The 21,316-nt window shown below is 40.5% G+C and overlaps 1 protein-coding gene across 1 annotated transcript in view; it reads right to left on the bottom strand.

Moving 5' to 3' along the window:
- TOX3 (TOX high mobility group box family member 3) overlaps positions 1-21,316 on the bottom strand; it is a 107,599-nt gene that overhangs the window by 8,512 nt on the left and 77,771 nt on the right. The window contains exons 2-4 of the mRNA XM_039242345.1: positions 20,299-20,361; positions 15,813-16,067; positions 2,299-2,568 (exon numbers count right to left, since the gene is read on the bottom strand). Of these exons, the coding sequence (XP_039098276.1) occupies positions 2,299-2,568; positions 15,813-16,067; positions 20,299-20,361 (588 nt within the window). The remainder of the gene's footprint in view (positions 1-2,298; positions 2,569-15,812; positions 16,068-20,298; positions 20,362-21,316) is intronic.

The following is a 21,316-nucleotide window of genomic DNA, read 5'->3' as shown; positions in this document are numbered from 1 at the left end:
AATGGCAAGGTGAAAGCGATTTCCAGGGCAGCTCTTCCCAGAGAAGAGCTCAATCTCACTTCCTGTAAAATAGCATTCAAATGTTGACAACCTTTGATATCTTCCTTGGATAATCATGATGTGCCCTGATCATGGTTACCTTTTAAGAATAAACTTGAAATGAAGAATCTCACAGTTTAAATAAAAATCCCAGAATTAATTCTCCTACCGAAACCTGTATGTGATTGACTGAAGAAGGCTGGGAAAGGTGGAGAAATGGTTTTCCCCAAAAGAGACACAATCAATGATAATTTTAATCTTTCTTTCTCTGCTCAGTTGCTTAAAGGAGAACAAATTGGATTCCTTGCCTTTACACAAAACCTAGACTCTTGCTGAAAATGGAGTAAGCTAGGAGTCACAGATAAGGTTCTCCTTAGCCATGACAATTTCAGTGTGGTACAAAAGTGAGTATCAGATCAGTGGAAATGTGAGTGAAATGAAAGGAATCCATTTGAATGGTGTCATGGCCAGTTGTAACTTAGCTGTGCCTTATTCCCATCCCTGGAGTTTCTTTATAATCATTGTTTCTCACTTCACCTTACAGAAGTCCTTTTAAGTGTGAGCAGAGACTGGTAATCCATTTACCCAATCTGTGTCCAGTGGAGTGCTAACATGTCAGGACAGATCAAACCCTCCTTCTTTAAATCCCTGCAATATATTCTAACCTCCCTTCCCTCTTCCATCATCACTCTCAACCTTCTCTAGCTCTTCTTCTTCTTCCATTTGCTACTTAAAAATTAATGATGCTCAGGGCTCCTCACACACTCTGAGAAATCCTGATTACTTCCATGTCTCCATATTTACGTGGTGATGGTCCCCAAATATGTTCTTGTACCTCCAGTGAACTGAGTTGTAGCTCAAACATGGATGCTTCATATTCAACCCGTACTGTGCCAAACTCTCATCTTTTCCATGGGAGAAAAAGTAACACTCTTCTCTCTCTGGGCCGTTTCTCTCATTTGCTGATATCCATGCTTACTCTCATACTAAAACCCCCATTTATCTTTGATTCCTTCAAACCCCAGTGGATTACCAAAATTTATGACCCTCTCTCTTATATGTCTCACTAAGCTGGTACCTCCTGTCAGTTCCTTCCTTTGCTCAAAGGAAACACTTTGTAACAAAAGGATCTTCTGATCCGTTTTCTTTCCTCCAGTCCCTCCCTTTGTAATGCATTCCATATACAGCCAAAGCCGTCTTTTGAAAGCATAAAGTTGCGTATGCCATTCGGCTATGCAAATCATTAATCAGCTCTCAACTACCTGCTTCCACATTTCAGCTCCTAGTTTCTTCAATTCCTAGTTCTTTCCTCCCCATATCAAACTGTTCATGATACTCATAAATTGGCATGTACTTCCACTGCTCCTACGGCCAGAATGCCGGCCCCTCTCTTCTGCCTCACAAACTTTTATGTATCCTCTTAGACCTAATTCAAACATCACCTTCTCAATAAAGTCTTCCTCAAATCACTCTCCCAAGCAGAATCGATTACAATCTTAGCCCACCAGATACATCAATTATACTACTAATCACACCTGGAGCTAGTATTAAACATTGCTTTTCATCCCCAGTGGGGAGTCCCAGAGGTAGTAATTCTCTTATAAATCTTTATGTCACCAGAACCAAGCGAAATGCAAAGCACAGAGTAGGGACACAACACATACTGAATAGGGAAGGAGTAACTGTGTATCTAGGATAAGTAACTTGAATGAAACAGAATACCTTTCTAAGCATTCAGAAAAGTCCCACCTGCAACTAAGTTTTTATTTCAAACCATGCGTATTTGAGTATCACTCTCCATGACAAAAGCAGAAATGTGGAACAATTAGAACTTACTAAGTGGTAAGCATCATCGACGGAGTAAGGCTGTCCAATGTGATGGTCGCTCGCCAACTAACCGGGTGAAACTTATCCACATGGACGTTAACTTAGAACCAGAGCACTTTAAAATTTCTGGGGAAGCTACTGTAAGCCTTCCCTTTGCCGGCTGGGAAAATCATGCCCACGTGAGTTAAGTGACATGTTTGACGCTTTATAATCAGTAGGAGAAGTCAGATCTCCCAATTTCCTGTGGAATACGCTTTTCACAAAAAATGAGTAAGTAAAAGCGGGGGGGCGGGGGGGGATCAAACCATCATAAATTGAAATGCTAGCCAAAACCCACGAAGAGAAGGAAGGTACTACCATGAATGAAACTCAAAGACACAGCATGAGGTGCCTGTAAATTCCTGGGTAGGTGACGCACTAAGGCAGACTTACTCTGTTAGATTCATCAGCATCCTCCTCATTGATGGAGCTGGAAGGGGAAGGCGTTGCCGATTTGCTCGCTGGAGGTGAAGGAGACGTGTGAGGCATACCAGCGCCTCCCAAATTTAACCCCAACTGGGCACTGAGCTGAGACTGGTTGATGGTGGTGAGCTGAGCGGGAGGCATGATCCCAGAGCGAGCAGCATCAGTCATGTGGACGATGGACCTCATGATCAAGGCGTGATCCTGACGGTACTGGGGCACTTGCGTGTGGCTCTGGTCCTAAACAGGCAACAGACAACAAGGAAGGGAGCTCTTAGTGCTCTCACATACCAACACCCCGAGAATGTCAGCAGTTCCTTAGGCAGGTGTGACCTGATCCAGGATGACGGCCCCCAGTCGTTCACCCACTAGAAGGACTCTTGCCCCAAAGCTGAAGGGTCAAAAGCACAAAGCCCAATTTATCCAGCCTCGTCTATTTCACTCTAGGACTGTCACCAAATGGCTTTAAAAAATAATAATAAAAGCCTACTGGCAAAGAAGGATAAACTTCCAACTTCTGCTTCTTACTGAGGAAACGGACAAGGAAGAAAAGGTTGAAGCAGAGGTTTAGTCCTTTCTTCCAGCTTATCCGTTGGGTCTCTATCCTTCTCACACACACACACACACTACTGGTACCATTCCCCCAGACCCATGTCTGCAAGGGCAGGAGAATCCGGTCTTCACTTTATCCTTCCGGGAACGCATTTGACAAGTAGGGGGGCGGGGGTTAGGGAGGCACAGAGCCAACATCTGTTTGCTTCAGGGCACCCTTTCTATAAAACCCTCTGTGGTTAACCAGAGGGTCATTCCAATTCTGAATTACATTGTCAATGGCATCTGGAAGTCATTCAGTGCCTTTAGGACTGGATATCACTTTCTTCATCTTAAACCTGCTTTGTTTTCTTTTGCTCACCCCGCCGTGATTTAAGATACTAATGGATTTTTAAAAATATATGTAAGGAGGAAGTAGAGCTCATCAGAAGCAGCTGCTCTGAAAGTTACTGCAGTCACGTCTAAAGTAGCCTTCTGCTGTGAGCAGTCATCTCAAAGGCTTTAGAGTTAGTTGGTGCTGCTGCTTTTCTTAATTCTGAAGAATCAAAAAAAATGAAGACATGCTTTTAAACAACTTCTTTAAGACTTGTCATTTAGTCTGAGTCTGTGATTTTTACTGACACCAAATTCTCTCGACTCACAGTGACCCAGAATCTAATTTTATACAGGAGCCTCTGAATTCTTTTTTTTTTTTAATGTTTTATTTATTTCTGAGAGAGATAGAGAGAGACAGAGAGACAGAGAGAGCAGGGGAGGGCCACAGAGAGAGGGAGACACAGATTCAGAAGCAGGCTCCAGGCTCTGAGCTGTCAGCACAGAGCCCAACGCAAGGCTCGAACCCACAAACCATGAGATCATGACCTGAGCTGAAGTCTGACGCTCAACGGACTGAGCCACTCAGGCGCCCCAAGAGCCTATAAATTCTTAACTGCTCCTCTTTTGAGTCTTTCTGAGAAGACTGACTTTTGCTCTTTAAAGAAACAAATGAGTTGTAAATATCCCAACTGGAGCATTTGGTTTCTTAATGTTAAATATATAAATATCACTAAATAAGAAGGCATTACTATCAATAGGAAACTAGCTGAATGAATGATGATCTAGCATCCTACAGGTATTATGAAGCTTTTTAAAATAATGAGTGAGGTTTATGTGTATTGACTTAGGACAGGGTTTCCAATCTTGGCTCTATTGACATTTTGGAGCAGATAATTCTTTGTTGTAAGGCTGTCCTTTGCATTATAGGACTTTTATAGCAACACTGGCCTCTGCTAGATTCCAGAAGCAACTTCTCATTCTCCCCTCCAGTCATGACCAGCAAAAATATCTCCAGACATTGTCTCTTGAGGGACAAAATTTCTCCTACCTGAGAACCACTGGCCTAGAGGGATATCCAAGATATAGAAATTGAAAAAGCAAGTTGTAAAATAATTACAGAGTATAGTCCCCCTCCCCTTTTTTAAGTATCATCTAAACTTTTAACGATGTTTGCATTATAAGAGAAAGAACTGGAAGGGGAAGAGAAGAGCATCTTAAACGTTTCTATCTATAAAACCACAAAACAAAATGAATGAAAAAACCAGAACAAACATACTAGTGAGGAAAAGCTAAAAAGGTCTGAGTGGTTTAAACAGTGGTTTAAACAGTGGGCCAAGTGCTAGGATTTTATCTTAAATGTAGAATCATCCCATTTCTTAATAATTCCTGAGTTCCTGAACTGCTGTGGAATCCTGGACAAATGTGTCACATTTACCAGAACAATCTCACACCTCTTGGTCTCGCTGACAATATCCTAAAATATTACATTCTATCTACTGGCAGGTGTCCCTCTGCAGACCTGTATCACAAAAGTGGATTTTACAGTATCAGTGTGTCCTAATTCTTTTCTTTGGATTAGCATTCCACCACTCACTTAGCCATTCCTCCTAAAAAATTCGAGCCGCCTACCTGCTCTTCCATGCTCTTCTAAGGTTCCGCCATTGCTTGTTTATGTCGCTTCTACCCACCAACTACTGACGACTGGGTTATCTTATTCCTTTTTTTTTTTTTTTAATGTTTCTTTCTTTATTTTTAGAGACAGAGAGTGTGCGCAGGGTAGAGGCAGAGAGAAGGAGAGAGAGAACCCCAAGCAGGCTCCCTACTGTTAGCAAAGAGCCCAACTTAGATCTTGATCACGACCTGAGCAGAAATCAAGAGTTGGACGCTTAACCAACTGAGCCACCCAGGCGCCCAAGCGATCTTATTCTTAATTCCACTCTCCATATGTGTCCTTCAGAAAGCATTTTAAAAGTCCTTTCAGACTTATTTAAATCTAGATGTTTTAAGTATTTACAAGGAACTTCCAGATTACATTTGAATTAAGTATCTTAATGCTGACTGTAAAATAACAAATTAGCTAACTGGCATGACCATGAAATATGATGCTCTCTAATTTACGCAACTTTCTCATGAACAGAGAAGTTGCTTTGCTCCAATGCCTATGAAATTCAGCACATACAGATATTGATTGACTTATCCCACATCCACGGCATTTCAACTGGATCTCCTGGTCAAACAGAAGGCCAAGAAGTTAACTTTTCTTGGCTTCGTCGGCTCTTTCTAAATTTTACCTGCAGTGTCACAGAGCAAGCTGGATAGGAGAACGGTGACAGAAAGAAATGAATGGGGTGGGGCCCCAGGCTCTCTACTAGCATCACCCCCCTTTTAATGAAAGCATTATATATTCATTTATTTTATAAATTGAGAGTGCTCATAACATTTCACTTGAGAGCGAAAGAGAGAGAACAGGGGTTTTCTGCAATGGGGACAGAGAGAAGACTACTCCTGAAACACACTGGTGGTGGGGACCAAGCCTTGCCAAAACTTAGAGCCATCCACATAGCCTTCAGATCCCCAAACATGTAGGTGCCTGCCATCTTTCTTATCTCCCACAGCACAATGCACCAAGGGCCTCTAAAACATTTTCAAGTAACCCCCAAACCACATAACTGATGCATCAAAATGTGCTAGCATTTGCCATGGTCCACAATTATGCCGTAATAAATTCCTATGTATGAGGACTATGGAACAAGAAGATTAGTGGGGAAAGTGTCTCTAGAAATTCAAGTTCCTTTAGGGCCACCAATTATTACCAACTGCCTTGGAGAACTTGTTGGTTCTTAACAGCTCCAATCATTTTCCATAAAAAAAAAAAAAAAAAAAGGTACCCTTTGAAAGATACTTCCTTTGATCTTAGGATTCCCACTTAAAAAAAGAAAGACGTCAGCTCAGTCTGAAGGTATTTATTAAGCACCTGCTATGTGCCAGGCCAGAGAAAACAATATACCAATGCTCAGATCCTTAAAAATTAGAAAACTAGCATGCGATTCTTTTAAGCATTACCCAAATTAAACAAGATTTAGAATGGATTAATAAATGTACTCTGACAAAGTGTAGGCAAGAATAATTCATATATACTCCTCAAAAATAGCTTGCTATTTCTCCTGGTAGTCACGACACAAAAAGGAAATGTATAACCACAGATACAGCCCTAAGAAATTTAATGCTTTTTTGAAAATCATTACCTCTCACTTACTAAAATTAGTCTCTTTAAATTTTTAAAAAATATTTTAATTTACTTTGAGAGTGAGAGAGAGGGGGAGCAAGAGAGAGGCAGAGGGACGGAGAGAGAATCCCAAGCAGACTCCACACTGTCAGTGCAGAGCTCAAGGTGGGGCTTGAATTCATGGACTGTGAGATCATGACCTGAGCCTAAATCAAGAGTCTAACGCCTAACCGACTGAGCTGCCCAGGTACCTCTAAAACTAAGCCTTAAAAGTCTTACCAATGATCACTGAAAGCCAAGAAACTAATAGGTTATTAGAGATTGCCACGATTATATACGAGCTGAAGGCTCGTAGCTTTCACAATTACACTTTATATCCAGGATTCACTTGTATCATTTCCTAAAACAGTTCATTTTTTGGGAAAAACTCATTCTCTCTTCCTGGTCTCACTCTGTCCTCTGATGTTATTAGATAAGAGTTTCCCAACCTCAGCAGGACTGCCAGACACTGTGGTCTGGATAATTCTTTGTCGGGGGAGGGGGCCCCAGTGTATTGTAGACGGCTTAGAAATAAATCTCTGGCTCCTGCACACTAGATATCAGGAGCCTCCACTCCCCAGTCGGGCTGTGACAGCCAAAATGTCTCGAGACACTGGTGAATGTCCCCTGGTGGGCAAAACCCCCCTCACTGGAGAACTACTTCATTAGACAAATATAATGGGAACCATCTTCCTGGTTATGGAGGGAGTGTCCGCAGCCTATGTCTTGCCTGTAAGAATAGAAAACGTTTGCATAAACAAGACAGAAATCGTGATAAATACTGTGAGGAAAATAAATAGGCTAAAGAAAATAAGTTGTCACAAGAATAAGGTCTGCGTTTGATTGGGTCGGTAATGAAAGGCCTCTTGGTGAGGTCATGTGAGCGGATACTTGGAGCCTGAGGAGGGGCGAGCCAGGAAAGGAGGGGGAGGGAATCATGTTCCAGGCAGAGGGAACAGCATGTGCGAAGTCTGGGGTGGGAGAGAGCTTCCCCCGCTTGAGAAATGGAAAGGATGCCAGTGCAGATGGGAGCAGCGTAGACAGGATGAAGATGACATTTGGTGGACTGGGGAGGTGGGAAGGAGCCAGATGGTGCGGGGAGGAGAGGTAATCAGGGAAGGCTTCTTGAGGAGGTGACCCACCAGGGCTGAGGTGTAATGGGAGAAGAGAAGCTTCTAAGCTAGAAAAGAGGGAAGAGCACCCAAGGCAGAGCAGAATGTGTGCAAAGGCCTGGCGCCTGAGGAAGGAAAGGAGAGGCCGGTGTTACCAGGCCAGGAAAAGCAAGATTGGCATTGAAGCTGGAGAGGCAAGGAAGGGCCACAACGTGACAAGTCCCATAGTCTATGCTAGGAAGTTGGGATTTTATTCGCAGTGTAGAAGGATGTCGTGATAAATTTAAACGCATTGTATCTTTCTGGGGGGATTATTTATTCCAACAGACGGTAACTGATTGCACCTCATGGGCAACCCATCGAAACTGGTGGGGGGCAATTTGACTGTAATATAAACAACATAAATAGAAATGTATATCCTAACACTTTAACCTACGTTTGGAAGCGTACCCGATTCTTTCTGAATGGGCAGGCCAAGGACGTCACGAAATAATAGGAGGCGCACTGTCTTCTATTTGCCCGGAAGTACAATTCAACAAAGGCTTCGTGGCCTGTGTAGGCCTTGGTACCCAGAGTGCTCAGCGAAGACTCGCTCCTCCCTCCACCTGATAAAAGAGCCTCTTGTCTTTTTTTTTTTTTTTTTATACAGGAAACCAAGGAATGGAGATTTCTGGTAGGGGTCCCCAAATTTCTTAAATTGCCTGAACTCCAGTCTATTGTTGAACATTAGCTATTTGAGTGACCCGTTATAGTCTGAATAATATAGGTTCAAAAGGAAACTCTGGATTCCCTAGCGTAAATTAAAAACTGGGGACACCCGGATCAATGGACTGCCAACTAAATAGCAAGAAAAGCAAACCTCACCTTTACAGTCAAAGTATGGGGCATGCCTAAGGCTGAGCCTTGCTTTTCTCTCGCTTAGAAATGATAAAAGAGGTGTGAAAGACTTATAAGCCCCAAACCAAGACTTAATCAAGACTGAAGGAGATTGGCAAGGTGAAAAATGCCCTATCACGATGGGATATTACCCCTGTCATACTTCATGTAAAGATATGTGGGGATTCTGGGTGGGGGTGGAGGTGGGAACAGGCAGTTTGCTCAGACTTGCTCAGCCAACAAAACTCTCCCTGCTCTACATATTAAAATCTGTCTTGACTCATCCTATCAGGCCTGTAGCAAGGGTCCGACTGGACCCTCTATGGCATCTTCTTGGTGCATCAATAGGGACTCTTCTTCCTCCCATGCCTGGTATTTATTATCTTATCTCTGTGCTGCTCACTCAACAGTACATGCCTACACATCCTCTAGCATTGGGTTTTGGGGTCTTGTGCAAATGCAAGATCGATGCTTTCAAACTGATACCTTGTTTTAAAAATCACATGTTATTACTCTGTTTTATTTCTTTTTACGCATGCCAGTGGTGCTGATTTCTGTCTGGATTGATTTTTTTTTTTTTTAAATAGTTTATTGTCCAGTTGGTTTCCATCATAAAGGGCTTCCAAACATCTGATAAGCACCTTCCATGCAAATAAATACTCTCTGTAATGATCCAATGTCAAGTTTTCATAATAGAGGATAGCATCTAATTAGGGAACAAATAACCCAAATATATTAGTGAGTGTGACTAAATGCATTTTCACCGTGGTGGGTTTTTTTAAGTCAGTATTTCTTGAGAAATGGAGCAATTAAACAATTATCAGTAATAAAAATTGCTTCGTAGGGGTGTCTGGGTGGCTCAGTCGGTTAAGCGATCAACTTCGGCTCACATCATGATCTCATGGTTCATGGGTTCAAGCCCGCGCCAGGCTCTGTGCTGACAGCTCAGAGCCTGAAGCCTGCTTCGGATTAGATTCTGTGTCTCCCTCTCTCTCTGCCTCCTACCCGTTCATGCTCTGTCTCTCTCTCTCAAAAATACATAAACATTAAAAAAAATTTTTTTAAAGAGATTTGCTAAAAAATTGCTTCGTATTATTAAAGATCAGAGAACTACAAATATGAAATTCAGGTCCGGTAATTTTATGCTCAATTACGTAAGTTACGTCCTTTGTGATGTTAAAACTTTGTTTCTAAGTGAACAGAGAGCAATTGCCACGCAGAGCTCTGCTCGTGTATTCCTAACCCCAGCAAACCCTGAAACAAACACAGGTATGACAAATGCATACCAATGCTAATTACAGACCTTCACACCACAAACTTGAACTTCGCCAAAATAGATAATTTTTCCTTAATAGCTACTCTCAGGGTTATAATCAAACATACCTACCCATGAATGTTTTGTGAAAAACAGCCTTCCCAAGAGCTAATGAATGGTTTCTTAGCAAAACAAAATTTCCAAGAGTTTACCATAAAACACTTAATGGTATTTCAGCAATACACCCTGCTACTCCTTTGTTTTACCAAGGAGTCGGCTCCCTGCTTATTTTATTCAGGTCTACATGAAAAGTTTAAAGAGGAATTCCTTGTTTACGGCTGTTTATGACTTCAAACTCCCTCTCTTCCACTTTTTATTTAGTGGTCAAGGTACGCCCTTAAGAGCAAATATTCTTTCACTGTTCTCTCATTCACGCATATAGCCAACAAATAACAGATTTATTGAGAACCTAGTATATTCCAGCCCAGACCCTGTCCCGGGTCCGAGCCTGACAGCAGCCCACATCGCACACACAAGAGGGGACAGGATGTGAACGAGCAAATGAGGCTATTTCAAAGGGCGACAGGTGTCACAAGTCAAAGGACGGCAGCAAGACTAAAACTCATCCCTCTGAAAAAAACGTTTGAGCCATCAAGCCAGTTTTATTCGGGAATCTGAGGGATGGAAAGTGGTGTCTTTACTGTCGCCGACCCACTGGGAGGTACTGGCAATACCGCAGGATAGTAGGTGGCTATAGATTAGATCTGCGAAACCCCAGATGCGGGGAAATAAATGACAGTATAACTTTCTAACACCACGTTTCCTTGAATGTTATAAATCAAACAAGTGGTCGTGTGTCACATTTCACACAAGCTAAGCGGGTTTGGCGGGAAAGTTTGGGACATGACCCTCTTTCAACAGATGAGCCTAAAGTTAACTAGACCTTAAAGACGGCACTCGCATGTTCAGGGTCAGTAAGTACAGGCCAAGAAGAAAGAGTATTTATTTTAAGCTGTGTATGGTACAAGGCTATTTGCTCGACAGAGAAAGGCAGCCCATGAAACCGTGTGCGCTCTGTGCATTTTTGGCAGACAACTGTCAAGGTGCAGTAACAGCTAAATTAAAAGTGACTTTGGGGGCGCCTGCGTGGCCTATTCGGTTAAGCACTGACTTCAGCTCAGCTCATGATCTCACGGTTCGTGGGTTCGAGCCCCGCATCGGGCTCTCTGCTGACAGCTGGTGGCTAAAGCCTGCTTCGGATTCTGCGTCTCCCTCTCTCTCCACCCTTTCCCGGCTTGTGCTCTCTCTCTCTCCCTCTCCCCCTCTCTCAAAAATAATTAAAAACATTAAAAAATTTTTTAAAGTGACTTTGGGCAATAAACATCTGTAAAACAGTCATCAGACTCTGGTTCTCATATTACATGGAAGAGACACTGGTGGTCAAGAAAACAACTTTATAAACAGTGTCATCAATCTCTAACGGTTAAGAACAACGTAGGGCACTCAGTGGGTCTCAGCAACTGTCTGTTAGAGGTTCACACCGTTTCAGTTTTACAATCTGGACTTAAATAGTTCCACTCAAAGTGAGTGTTTGGCGTAGGTAAGTTGTGCCTCTTCTAAGTTAACTTAGAATAAGAATCCTTTTGGACCATCGCTTGACCAAAAATAAATTTAAATGAAGCCATCATTCAATGTGTATGAGACTGTAGGTCCCTCCAGCGACTGCAAGGCCATCCTGTGGACTACAGCTCTGCGACTCTATTGACAATGGCAATGAACATGTTCATAACAATAATAAGGGCTTGTTTTAATAGAACGTTCCACGCATTAAACACATTAATGACCCATGAAATAACTGTTTTATCTGTAACACATTAGGCAACGTTGCTAAAACAATGCATTAATTGAAAGTCTGCTATTTCTCGAAATGTAAGGTTTTTTAAAGTATACAAATGGCATGAACGTCATTTCGTAAAAACAAAAATAATTCAACTTCGAAATGAGAGCCATAACGAACGATGGCGTGCAAAAGCAAAACTTTGCAAATAAGCCTGGTAATTTCGGATGTGTTGTTTTTTGATACATTCCCATTTCTCTGGTCAAAAATGAGATCTGTCTAGAGTGTGACCTCAGAGTCTTATGAATATTTTAAAAGCTTTAATTTTCTCCTCGGCATGCGTTTCTTCCGTAGGGCTTTCCTCTCTTTCTTTTTCCTTACCAGGTATGGAGACTGTCATGCTCAAATATACCTCCCTTTCTTCTATCCTTTTTAGTTCCATCACACTATGTTCGATACTACCAGAGCGAGCAGAGTAGCATTTTCTATAAATAGGTAGTATCACAATTAAATCCAAAGCAGTATCAAACAGAAAATGTCAGTCCTCTAAACATGAAATATAATGTATGAAGAAAAAGTATATGAATTATCAGTGTGTTTTATAAATTCTCTTTTGGGGGGCATACAAACTATCAGACTAGAGACAATTATTTTACTGTCTGTTTCTTGGATATCAAAGAGAATTTTGAAATTCATCAAAGCTAACCTTCTGTTATGTACAACAGGCTAAGCTGAAAAGAATGTTAACAAGTTCAATTTTCATTCAATCAGCACTACTGCTCTCTGAAATGTTTCATTGCAGGAAAGAAATAAAAATAATCTATATGGTAATTATGAGGATGAATCCCCCAGTAACTTTCAGCTACATGAAAGGTCAGTTCTATTCAAGATATTTTATCAGTCCCTTGCACATACTCCTGTCCTGTCATTTTAAATCTGAACAGCATTTTATTTTCCCATTTACAGCTACCTGCAGAATTAAGTACTTAAGCCAAATAAGAAAAAAAAAAAAAAGAAGAAGAAATGTTGAACGCTGGCAAAGGCTATAATAGCACAGAGATAAATCGTTCAGCTGCTCTCTCTCAAGCCTCTGGGGCTGCAGATTTTTCTTCTCCTAGTGCACTGTGGGTATTCAAAACTTGTTCAACATGATTTCATTTCATTTCAGGCACTGCCTGAGAAAACTAAATTACAGAATCAATCATACAGAAGGTCAGAGTGAGACTTCATTACAAGTATTGCATGCTTGCATGAATATCTTTCATTTATGACTGACCCAATATGTCACAATAGCTGTCGAGTAAAAATAATCCACTTTCTGAAATTGATGTACTACTGATGTCAATGCTACTCAGCAGGCTGGGCAGATTATAGAGAGGTGTTAAAAAAAAAAAAAAAAAAAAACACAACCCTTTGGAGCGCAGGTTGTAGACTTTTTTTGAATCGCAATCTTTTGTAGATTAAAATAATTTCCAGATGATCATCTGAACTGACAATAACGCTTAGAGGTAAAGATTTTTTAACCGAAATAATGCTGTTGGTTTTGACTTGCCAACCACATCCTGTTGGAAAGTAGACACATCCGCCAAAAGCAAATCAAGGTTGTGCTTTGAACTCACAAATGCGCCGACGTTCAATTTTTCAACTATTTGCTTCCTACTACGAGGGCATTATTTGCATATTTGGAAATGTGAATGCTAATCATCGGACTCCTTTTAATCCCTCCTTTTTGTTCATGCTTTCTGTTTTTTAAGTATAATGGCATAAATTTAAGGAAGATAAACACGTCGTGCTTGTTGCCAACAAAAATGCGGCTAATCAGTAACGTGACAAAACTGTCAGTCTTTTCTAAAGGAAAAGCAATGAAGCTCTGAAGAAAAGCTGGTTCGATACAACATAAACAAGCTGGCTTTTCTTCTTCTATGAGTCTTAATTCACCACAGCAAACCTTAGCAGACAGCCATATTCATTTGGATAATAAAACTTCTTACTTGCATAAGGTGTGGAAGAACCGACGCACACTGAAAAGCCGAATGCGTGATGTATAAACTATTATTTATTATTTTGCTGGTGACCTTCCAAAGGGAAATCTCTGAGGAGCTGCTGTGGAGTATTATGATGTAGACAGCCAACTCGGTACCCGGAGGGAGATATAGAAGAACCTTGACATAGCCTATTTTTAACCATGCCTCTGGCGATTCTGAATTCAAGTTTATAGGTGAACATGTCAGGTAGTACATAGAACAAAGGCAACGACACATTGTATTCATCATAATTCTGTCCAAGTACATTTTATTTTTTCCAACATTTGTGATTTAAGATCCCATGACATTTCTTCAAGGTGAAATTCTACTAGAATTTTCAACAAGATTAGTGTGTTTCGAGCCAAAATAAATATCACTCAGGTTCAGCAAAACTTCAGAAAGGCACCAGTAAATGTGATGAGGTCCATGTAAATACCATGACAACAGCCTGCACTTAGCTAAAGTACTTATACTTTTAAAAATCAATGAAATAATTCAACTGCTTTAGTGATTAGCAATACATTACAAAAGAAGCATTAAAAATTGAGTCCTCTCTCCCAAGGCCAGTCCGTGAAAGCATTGTTCTTTAAGTGTATGTGAATATCATAATTATTTTATGATCCCATCTTTAGTTCTTTCCAATATAGTAAATTCAATTGACCATGAAATGAAATTTCATAGTCAAAATGCCTCCTTTACACTTTTTTATAGCAGCAATAACAGTTTTATAGCTTTAAGGCAAGGTAATTCATCAGATGTTTAATTTAAAGGCAGATTCTTATATTATTAATAAATATTTACCAATTTAATAAAATACACATTTTAGCATGCATTATATGGCCTTTTAACTATTTCTGCAACTTAAATCGGCCTCGCTGAGCGTCTGTGAATAATGGTGAGCCCTGCTAAACTCCCTTGGTGACTAAACACCCTTTTTATTTTTATGGCTTTCCAGAAACAGCACGGCAAGCCTGGCTGTAGAGGAACAGAGGACAGAACCCTCCATTTCCAGTGTCAAAGGGACAAAAAAAAAAAAAAAAAAAAAGTAAGGAAGTCCACAGGAAACAATTATTTGTGATGGCGAGGCACATTTATGAATACTTAATGACCACTTCCCGACTGTCCCCTGCATTCTTTTCTGACAAAAAAGGAAACCTAAACACCCCGATGTTCAGCTCCAACACAAGAGATCACAAGCAAAAGAAAATGATGCCGCGTCAATCCTATTTGGGAAAGTAATCTTATATTTCAGAGAGCACGCTGAATCTTTACACCGCTAATCCAGTACATACTGTTGCTATCTGGGGAATTCACAACGAAACCAAAAAACATCACTGGCATGGTCCTAATGTGCAGAGAAATATGTAAACAAGCAGTAGGATTTGCTTTTTGTTATACCAACACATCTGTTTCATTTTATCAGGGCTAAAAAAAAAAAAGTCCTCTAAACTATTAATCTTGTTTTAAAATGTCTGCTTAGTACCTCACCTAGATCAACACAAATGTATTATAAACTATGATGGGAATACAAAAACAAAAATGAAAACAAAAACAAAAAAAATCAAAAAAACCCAACAATCCCAGCAGAATAGTTTAAAATACTTAAGCAGATTTACTCCGGTGATTGCTGACAATAATTGCACACTAAGAAAAATGGAATCGAAATGATTACATTAGTGATCTTGCCTCTCTGGAGTGCTTTCTTCCATGTTTATGACAATAAATAACACAATTAGGTATATTTCACACACTAACCCACTCTCTATTTTCCTCTGCTGGGTATAAGCAATTATTCGCCTTCCCTTTCTCTGTATCACAGTCTGAGATTTCATTTGACATACGGGCAGAACATGTACCACCATAAACATCATGTCATAATCCAACAAAGGCATAGAAGGGCCTCCGTTTCTAACATCTCTCCTGGGCAAACTTTTAACTCAAGGACATCTCTGTGGTCAACCACAGCCAAGGGGAGATCGGCTAATTCCAAACCAATGAATCAGACTCATTGAAAACCGTTTCAAATCAGGAAGGCTCTTGCTGGGTCTCGTCTTCCTTTAGGTGATCATCAACCAACCCATAACTCTCTGGTCCCTGCACTAAAATGGCATTAGGAAGAACAAACCTCACGTCCATCAGTAGATGGGCAGAAGAAGCACGTTTCAGAACATAGAGTCTCGGTCTTTACCGTGAGAAGTGCAAACGACTGAAACAAAAAACACTTTCAAGCAATAAATGTAGTGCCTACCATGTGCAACCCGCTGCTATGAAGCACGCCATCTTGTTCCGTGAGATTTCTTGAGATGGTGATGGAAGGAAGATCCAGGCTTTGAGGGGGAAACTGGGGGGTGAATTCACTTCCCTGGGAAGGCAACGGATCGCTGAGGCCTTGAAAGGGCAGAAGAACATCGGGCATGCCCAGGGCAGGGTCGGACTCCGGAGGAGGCGTGATAGGTGGGATTTCAAACTCCTCATCCCCGAGGCTTGGCGTATGGAACGTCTGCTAAAAGGAAACAAAACAGAGACGTCTTCACGTTCTGTTCCAGTCTCTTATTTCTCTCGGAGGGGAAAAAGGAAGGTTTTGCATGAAAACACTGCATAGCTAGGCCAAACATTTATTTCTCAAATGAAAACATCTTAAACACAGATTTCCATATATAAAGTTTTGCTGATCATTCTGATTAAAGATTTAAGTCTCATTATCATATGGTTTTAATGGAGTATCAGTATTAACAGTTTTTTAATGCGTACTTAATTAGCAACATCTGTCTTCGTTCTTACTTGGCGCACCAGCGACATTAGATTTGGCTATATAACAAATTGCCACTTTATTGATATGTTAGCGAAGCGGCTCAAACCGCTTACATTATCCACGTGCTGCATAAAGTGCTGACGATTTTGTGGTGCGCACACACAACATTAATCCAGGAGTGAACAGTACACATGTTTACTTTCTGCCGCAACATATCAAACGCCTAATATTTTGCCGTTTTACTTTCCTTACTGGTATATTCCCAGGCGCAGAGAACGCTTCTATGGAAATTGTTAAGGTTCCTAATGTAAAATTTTATATAAGGCTTGTCAGAGCATATATTAAAAGGTCCTGGTGCTTTTATCTAAACTGTAAGGAGAGGGATTCTCTTTTACGATGACTTTAATACGTTTTTATCTGAACATTTCTAGGGGTCTTCAACTTCGAAAGATGATCTACAGAATGAGCACAGAGATACACTGATATACACGTAGGAAAGCTATTGCTGTTGCTCACTTACTTAAGCAAATGCTATCTCTCAAGACCTAAGTAAATAATGCACTACTTTTGTCAGTGCGACTTAGATCCTTAAAGATAGTGTTTTAAAATGAGGCCTTTTGATGTAAATTAGGGCTGCCATTGTCTACCAAACTAACTACCTTTCTTAAAATAGAACTCAGATTTCATGGGGGTGGCGTGGTCAAGGTCTAGGATACTCTTTTTGGTAGGGTGAAGGTGTTAGATATTCTTTTTTCCAGCTCAGAGGATCAAAGTTCTAGTTCATTATTCGTAGTATTTTTTGAAGAATTAACTGGTGCAAGATCGTTTGAATCTGCTGTAATTGGTTAAGAGAACTAATTAAGAACGGAAAACCATCATTCTTCAAACTATCGATGATGATATAGAACATAATAATCACTTCAGAAAAAATAAAAAAAGAAACTGAAGGAAAAAAAAAAAGGAAAAAAAAAATCTGTGCAAATAGAACCTGTCCATTGTTAACGGCATCTCGCCAGAAATAAAGAGGTCACATGTTATGGGAATCTATGGCGGACAAGGTGAACATCTTGAAGTTCTTGGCAGACTCAATATATGCAAAAACATTATAGTATAAAAACATACCTGAAACCTAGAATGAAGCATTAGGTTCTCTGACGTATTGATTCTAATACCGACGCCCCAAAGACGTCAATTTCTTACCGTGGTACCCCAAGCGCTCAAACACAAAGGGACGGGTTGGCCACAAACGTGGTTGGCTAATGAATGTAACCCTATGGCTGCATTTGCCGTTATTTTGGCACTAATGTGGTCTAGTAACAGATGCAACTGTAATTTGTGACTCATTTGCTACCCCATTACTGCTTAATGAAATCTAACATATCACATTAACAATACGGATAAACACTCATTCTTGATATGTGGCATTTTGCTGTTTTCATTACCACTGTAATTAACACTTGAAATATTATTTCAATAAATATTTAAAGTACTTTAAAAATGGTCAGGGTAATCAGGACACAGACAGAAAACATAAAGCAAATGTGTGAATTTCCAACTCCGAATCTTCCAGTCCCTGTGGCGTTATCTACGGGGCAATATCTATGGGAAGGGAATTGGTTTCAGGCACGATTTCGACTTCACAGCATTCAAACCTAAAGTCTTCCTGAAGTAGTTTGCACTCATTAAAATGTTAAAAAACCAAATAAATTTACTTTTAACGCAATGACTGGGAAATTAGGCACACGCTGTAATGTGGTGCATTAACATTTACTTGGGCTTTATTTTTGTGTTCGAAAAAAGACGTACAGTGAAATCACTGCGAAAGATTAGCTCTTAAACTCTAATGTAAAGCATGTCTTATGCTAGGCGGTCAAAATTAAGGGGGCTTTCACTTTTATATTTTGTTCAGGAACATTGTCTTATGAATAATATGTCCCTACAGTGTAATTTTTTCAAAAACAAATTCGGGGCACCTGGGTGGCTCAGTCGGTTAAGCATCTGACTTCAGCTCAGGGCATGATCTCACAGTTTGTGGGTTCGGGCCCTGCATTGGGCTCTATGCTGACAGCCAGCTCAGAGCCTAGAGCCTGTCTTCGGATTCTATATCTCCCTCTCTCTCTGACCCTCCCCTGCTCACGCTGTCTCTCCTCTCTCTCAAAAATAAATAAAACATCTTTTAAAGAGTCAAAAACAAATTCCATTTTAAGTTAGAATTGAGTATATTGCTGGAGCATAACCTAATAAAATGACATTATAATAAATCATCAAGAAAATGCAATAAACTCCTTTTAAAAGAGAGATCAATATATATCTGTATGTATATGTATGTGTGTGTATATGTGCACATATATAGTTAAGCATTCCTTAGAGAAAAGAGTAACCCCAAACCCTGGATAAATCTGAGATTATAAAAATAACCACGCGCCGCACCAGTACCAACAAAAAAGACACTGGCTTTTGTGACTCTGCCGTCTGACTGATATCAGGTTAATCGTTTAGAGCCTCCGATGATTACTTTTTACAGATACTGACTTTTCAGTGTTTACCTTGAACATGGTAAAATAGCATGTACATGGTTAAATACCATCTGTACTGAAATGTTCAAAACATTTGTTCCTTTTGATAAAAATGCAAATCTGGAGAACTGTTGTATCAACATATAACAGCCAGCGTCTGACACGGTGAATTATCACAGCTGGAATTAAATTGTCTCCAAACAGCTGCTGGCAGTAGAGCTTTCATCAATGTTTGATTCAAATGTAGGGAAAAAATCCTACAGAATGACGCATCATGTTGTCCTTACAGATGGGGGTCTGTGTTCATTATCACAGACAACACGGCAGCGAGCGCCAGACAATATCCCTGGTGTAGGCGGTCTTTCTGGTTAGAGAGACGATGGCCATTGCGGAGATGATTAATCTATGAATATCCTTGATTCTCACTTCCCTGTTTTTCCTAATAATTTTGCCAACCGCATTTCTTTCATGCCACTTGCCTCCCTGTTCCAAGATCATTTACAAAGCCATGACGGTTTCCATCCTCTGGGGCCGAGCGAGTCCAGTTGCCTATATGTGAATGTATTTGGAAAATGAAGACTTTTTATTACGGGGACCGCAATAGGAAATGTTCCACTTGGACCAATTTCACCTGTTTGTTCTTGTTCTAGAATCTTAAGTCTCCCAGTTTGCCATGTGTTAGGAAACCATTTTCTTGATCTAATCAAGGGCAAGGTTTTTCTGGGAGGGCGGCCAATGAGCTCGGGCAGCAGCCCTAAGTCAGTGAGGAGGGAATGCAGTAAAACAGCAACAAGAAGATGTTTTGTTTTGTTTTTTTCTTTTCCATTTGTACCAGAAAACTGTAGACAAACCCAGAGCCATCCTCCAGTTTGCCCTGCTATGACCAAGCCCTAGAGCATGCCCTTTCATTCACTCAGTCTCTACATATTTACTGAACACCTACTATGTGCCAGGTACTGTAAAAGTCTATGGGGATCTAACAAGGAAACAAAACACTCACTTCACATCACTTCCACTGAAGACCAAAGAAACCATAATACTCTTCTCCCTCATCATTCCCCAAACCATGGCAACTTAATGAAATTATCCCCGGAGCTTTGTGGAGTGGAAATACTTTCTATTAAAAGTCCCTTCCACCCCCTAGTTTCCAAAATAACCACTTAGTTGCTTCGATGCCAATTTGGATAGATAGATTTTATGTGCTGTCTTACACATTTACTTTTGTTGGCATATACATTTCTTTTCATCGAGAGATGCGTGTGAATTACTAACGTTCGTAACAGCCTCCGGATAAGTGACAGACTTGTCAGGTCATTTTCTTTTCCAAAAGGTTTTTCTCCTCCGAAGTCGTTACCTTGCGCCACGTAAGAGAGATAAATTCGATACTTTGCTTTTTCCCTTCCAGCCTTTTAAATGATCTAAATAACACACGAAACATGAACGGACACATGAAGACAGATGCCTACCTCACTGGCTGCAAAGAAAGCACTGTTGGCCTCAGCCATGGTCATGTAGTTATTGTTCCCAAACTGAAAGAAAAGAGATTGTTTTACGTTAATATGCAGACAGACCAAGAATCCCGGCTGGTTTGCTGAAAACTCGGACGGGATTTGTACGGAATGCTGGGGTCATGAATTAAAAGGGTAGTTTCACTCGGACCGAATGTGAACTGTGACTGGTTTTGTGCGACATGGAGTCGGCTGCTTCCCTCGGAAAATAAAGCACAGAGCCGAGCTAACTTGATAATTCTGGAAAACGGGGTTGTTTCTCATCAAGACGAACAGCGAAGGGAGGCAACTGCGAACCTTTGCTCCCCCCACCCCGGTCACTAGTGGCACTGGCATTTGTGAGAGGGGAGAAGGAAAAGTTTCCAAGAAAATCACCTTGACACATTTTTTACAGCATGTTGAGATTTCATAGCTTACTTTTCAAGAACAGATGTCACAAGTGTGAGTAGGTTAAAATGTGAATTAAAGGGAATAGAATCCAATTCCCGGGCCTCGAATTCTATTTTCTAGTGAATGGGGTGTGGCATGGATATAAATAAATAATAAGACTAAAGGATATTTTTCAAATCTCCAAACAGAGTTGAAAACGGTATCTGTATCCATCAGAGCTGTTGAAAACAGTGATATTTAATCTCCCGATGTAACATTAAGTGCAAAGAGGTTTGAAAAATAAGCGGAATCCTATGAACACAGCAATTTTTACTTAATTCCCTAACACAATAGCCCATTCATACCATCGCAAATAAGACTGTATCAGCATTTCAGGCGTAAGCTCTTTACTGCTGGAGACCTGTTATCAAAATGTAAAACTCGGATTTTGCCAAGAACGTATTTTCAGGTTCAGATGGTATAAGGAGGCATGTTTTGTTGCTTTAAACATTCTGTTATCAGTCTGGCAATATGGAAAGGCTCTGTGAGCCTAATTATCTGGAGCTATATTATTTTCACAATTTTATGAAGTGGTAAAAGAACGCCC

This window comes from Hyaena hyaena, unplaced genomic scaffold (assembly GCF_003009895.1).
Source record: "Hyaena hyaena isolate Hyena2069 unplaced genomic scaffold, ASM300989v1 scaffold_7, whole genome shotgun sequence".
NCBI classification, from domain to species: Eukaryota; Metazoa; Chordata; class Mammalia; order Carnivora; family Hyaenidae; genus Hyaena; species Hyaena hyaena.
Note: the sequence above shows the minus strand (reverse complement) of the source record. Positions and strands in the feature narration are given on the sequence as shown.